The sequence below is a fragment of the Penaeus japonicus genome, unplaced genomic scaffold (assembly GCF_977035675.1).
Source record: "Penaeus japonicus unplaced genomic scaffold, GWHDUDI00000001_assembly GWHDUDI00000019, whole genome shotgun sequence".
Taxonomy (NCBI): domain Eukaryota; kingdom Metazoa; phylum Arthropoda; class Malacostraca; order Decapoda; family Penaeidae; genus Penaeus; species Penaeus japonicus.
Window position 1 is genome coordinate 24,203,915 of NW_028234421.1, and position 5,000 is coordinate 24,208,914.

Genomic DNA, 5,000 nt, shown 5'->3' on the forward strand with positions numbered 1-5,000 from the left:
ATGAATTTACCCTGTGATAAAATAACCAAAAACAGTGAAACATACACTGCAACACAAATGGAAAAATACACTGACATACAAAAAAAAAAAAAAAAAAAAAAAAAATAGAAAGAAAAAGTTGTGAAAAAATAAGTAAAACCTGCTTAAAGAGGTGACACTCAATTAACATCTTCATAACACTTTCCCACCTGACAATTACAAAGTATTATGAACTCATTCTGATTCGCCTTCATGATGCCTTTCTTTGATAAATTTTTGTTTTCTTTTTCTTTCATTCATTTCCTATCCATTTATTCTAAAACAAATCTCTCTAACAGTGGTAGATTCCAAGCACATGATATCTTTAAGGCTTCTTTTTTCCTCACATCTTAAAGCAATATATTCATCTAGAATAAACCAAATGAGTGAGGATACTATTATCCATAAAAAAAGTTAAAAAAATGGAATACCTCCCATAAAAAGAATACTTGCTTTTTGCTTCTCAGACAGTCACCAGATAATTAAGCAATTCTCCAAGTAATTACAAGAAATGCTATTACAATCATAATCTAATCTCGTTAGGTGCTTCCCTGACCACGCTGGTACGTTTACAAATGTCAATGCCAAGTGTTACTTTATCATAAACTCAACACACTTTTAAAAATGATGGAGGATGAGGAGGGGAGGGGAAGGGAGGGGGGGAGGAGGAGGAAAAGTAGGAGGAGGAAGAGGAGGAGGAAGAGGAGGAGGAAGAGGAGGAGGAAGAGGGGGAGGAAGAGGGGGAGGAAGAGGAAGAGGAAGAGGAAGAGGAAGAGGAGCAGGAGGAGGAAAAGGAGGAGGTGGAGGAGGTGGAGGAAGAGGAGGAGGAAAAGAAGCAGGAAGAGGTAGAGGAGGTAGAGGAGGTGGAGGAAGAATAGGACAAGGAGGAGTATGAGGAATATGAGGAGTAGGAGTAGGTCAATTTTAGGAAGAGGAGGAAGAGGAGGAAGAAGAGGAGGAGGAGATGGGTGTAAAGTAGAAGCAAATTAAGGAAGAGGAAAAAAAGAAAAAAAGAAAAACAAAAAAGGCAAAAACTAAAATATTTTTCATAAACCCTACTATCCAGCCAATCCTTAATTTTGTTTTCTGTTCCAAATGCTACCCAATTTTAATACAAAACCTACTTTTGTTCCAATACCAAAGAGAAATTGTACAGAAAAAGTCTACATTATCCAGACAATACCCACTTATCACTAGTGCAGTGAACACAATGATCACATCTATTCCATCTTGACCTGTAAAGCAAATTACACTGCAGCATTTGAATATAAAAAGTTTAGTTCTACCGAAGTTGTATGTGATTTAGTTCTATAATTTGTACATTTGGAAAATTTGTAAAATGAAAAGAAAATATATAAAAGACACACCATTCATGAAATCAATAATATGTACTTCTACTGGACAATATTCTCAATAATAATAAAATTTAGTTTTGTATTATAACAATGAAAAGTCAAATTTTCACCATTCACTATTCCAACGTATAAGATAGTTTTGTATATTTGCACAGCAAAGAACTGATTCCCTTGTACAATTTGTACATGAACAGAAATTTTTGAAACATCAGTCAAAGATGCATAACATGACTAATGTTCAAAATCTGCCTTAATAACATGGCATACCTGTTTGAAAGTCAGCATAAACATTGTTGAAAGTGGATCGTGTCACAATTAATGTTATTGCTGATAACAATCATAGCCTGACTGCTATAACAAATATACAAACTATAAGATTCTTACTGAATTGGCAACTTCAGTCATCGACAATGTATGCCAAATTAGATTCTGAGAAAAATCAACACGTATATGATTAGCTGAACTTTGCAGAATAAAAACCTCAGCAATATAAACCAACATTTTCAACAACATGTTGTTCTTATAGACTGTATAAAACACACATGAAATACAGTAAATATCTATTACAGCATAACCCTGGATTTACATCACCAGTAAAAGCCTTCAAAAGCTTATCAATACACAACAAATTACAAGTTATGTATACACAAACATTAAAATGAGTTTGCATTACCAGGAGAATGTAATGCAAGACTGCATGCTCTCTGGTAAACAACTTCCCCCCTAAGGAACAGCTGATCATTTATGCAGGCCATTTTTATGCCAAAAACTTATATACACGCATACATCCAAGGCTTAGACATTTTCTTATTTGTAATATTCAAGAATTAAAGACAGGTTTGTGCTTATTCTGAAGGAATTCAAGTATAAACATGAGAGGAAAAAGGTAGTAAAGGCACATAAGAAGTCAAATGAAAAAAAAAATAAAAATAAAAGGAAGACAGAGTTGGGGTTAAAACCAATGATAAAAGAAAGAAAGAAAAATACTAGAAATAAAAAAGATAGAGAGTGAAAAGGACTTGAAAAACAATAAGAAAACTAACTATAGGGAGACTATAATATGTACACAGTGACAGAATTCTGAAGTGAAGAAGAAAAAAAGGAATCTAGAGTTTAGCAAGTAAAATCTTCTCATGCTCCTCAATATATAAAAATCACAATAACAAGACAATATATGTGATGATTACAATAATTAAAAACACTGCTTCCACAAGTCATTCCACTGATAAAAGGAGATTACTGAGCACTGCCAATATGCACATCATAATCTCATTTTGTTTTTCTTTACTTCATCTTCAACATCTCTAAAAGGAAGCTTTTAATGCCCAGTCATTCCTTTCATCTTTTGTATTTAAAAAGTATAGAAAGTATGCGTAAAAAAAATAATAATAATGATGAAAAAAGAAAATAGAATAAACTCATTTTCTAATACACACATGTATTACTCGTTATAAAAGGGTTTCCAAATACTGCTAGGTTCATTAAAAAAGAAGAAGAAAATTTGGGTCAATTTGTTGTCTTGACTGCCTCTTATTGCTATTCTCACCTTAATATCAAGAGAGAATAATAGCTGCAATCTCATGGCTAATTTCCACTTCATGATCACTCACTTGTAATTTCGTCATTATTGTAATCATGGTCAATCTCTCTCTTTCACGTGTATTTTGGTTTTCTAACAGAAACCACTTTGCACTGCAAGCTTTTCCACTTTCAATTAGACGTATCACTTTTCACATGCTATCTCTAGCAATAATACTGTTTTCGTAGTCATCAGAGTATTTTCTAAATTTCTATTCCTTTTTGGTGAAGGTCACTCAGACAGTTTTCACTGATATATAATCCAGAACAGAATTGCCTGTTAGTTTTATCTTTTACTTTTCAAATATCTTACTGGAAGATTCTTGTTATCACTCCAATATGCCTAACATTTTTTTTTAGATTATTGCACCAAATTTCTCCACGGATGTGGGTGTGACTGCTACGGCTCTGTGAAAATCCATTATTACTCCCAAGCCACGATGCAAAGTGAACTTATCTTAATGTAGAACAAACTATCAATTCATATAGCTATTGATTTAAAGTCTGTGTGAGTTTTACTTCAAGACTATGCAGATATGTTTCAAGTGTCTCAAATCCTGAAGATAAGCTTAAATAAGCAAAAAATAAAACCCTTGTTAAAAAAGGCACTGTTTATCACAAAATAACTCCTATGATATAAAGAACTGCAATTCAGTAAAGTTGTAAAAAATAAAGAAGAACAGAGCTTCAACTGGAATGATGCTAGGCCATTGGTCTCATTAAGGCGGCAAATGAACTTGATTTTCAGTTTTAACAAATTCATATACCACTATCAACCTTGGCCCATTTATGCCATACCATTCTTATACTTTACAGTTTACTAAAACATTCTTACTTCCTAATGGAGCTACTCAGCTTAAAATATTTCCAAAAAAAAGGATCAAGCAATATAATTATATACACACCTCATACATATGCATCCACGCACATAAAAGCGCACACAATATAACAGCGTGGCTCGGAGTAATTATGGCACTTCACAAAAGTTCATGTATTGTATCCTCTGATTAGAGCAGTCACTCCTCCACACCCTCAGCCTCGTCTCAGAAACCAGGTTTGTCTATAATGGCTACACCGGCATAAGATCGTCCGATACCCATGTGGGCTGGCAGGAGGGTCCACGCATCAGTCTTTGGGTTATATACTTCAACAGAAGCCAGGTTGGATGTTCCATCATCCCCACCGACTACATATAACAGCCCATTCAAGGCAATCACTCCTGAAATAAAAGAAAGTTTTTTGTTTTTGTTTTTCAAAAATTGATTTTCCAGAATTGTTATTCTGCAATGAGTTTCTGCCTGAACAGTCAATTATGATAAAAAGCAAGATAAACTCATTTTGACATTACAATGATAAATTTTCATCAGAAACATTCCTTTTTTGATGATTATGTGATAAATATTGCCATTATAATAGTCATTCTCAAATAAGACAATTCATATAATCCCTATGAGTCTTGTTTGATTATCTAAGGTATGACCTAATCTAGCTTTTGAACCATGTTAGATTAGATAAAAGCCACATACCAGCATTCCTGCGGCAGAGATTCATGTCTGCGACTGGACTCCAGCAGTTGGTGTCAGGGTTGTAGACCTCCACACTTTTTCTTACCAGTGGACCATCATGTCCCCCAACAGCATACAAAAGCCCATCTAGGACTCCAACACCTGGAGATTATCAAGAACCCTTAAATAAAACTAATATTATGTAACTCTACCCAACATTAAATAACAATATTTTGATGAAACATTAAAAGCATTTTTGTAAATACCAAGGGCACGTACCAGCTCCACTTCTACGAGCTGACATCTCAGCTACTGAAGTCCAAACATCTGACTCAGGGCAGTAACACTCTACTGATGCCAGGCATTGTCGTGATGCTCCATCATACCCACCAACCTTTAGAACAACAAAGACACACTTCTATAGCTGACTCCTCCTTACATCCTGATTAAATGATAATAAAATCCTTAATATTTTGCTGTTCACTTATCATTACACTTAATGTCCATATTACACTTGACAAAACTTAGATTATAGTCTAAAATC

The 5,000-nt window shown here is 34.2% G+C and overlaps 1 protein-coding gene across 1 annotated transcript in view; it reads right to left on the reverse strand.

The window, feature by feature from the left end:
• The window catches only part of kel (kelch protein), a 20,939-nt gene that overhangs the window by 1,904 nt on the left and 14,035 nt on the right, over window positions 1-5,000 (reverse strand). Inside the window, exons 12-14 of the mRNA XM_043007944.2 lie at window positions 4,736-4,850; window positions 4,478-4,618; window positions 1-4,170 (exon numbers count right to left, since the gene is read on the reverse strand). The exon at window positions 1-4,170 is cut by the window's left edge and continues 1,904 nt beyond it. Of these exons, the coding sequence (XP_042863878.1) occupies window positions 3,995-4,170; window positions 4,478-4,618; window positions 4,736-4,850 (432 nt within the window). The 3' untranslated portion in view covers window positions 1-3,994. The remainder of the gene's footprint in view (window positions 4,171-4,477; window positions 4,619-4,735; window positions 4,851-5,000) is intronic.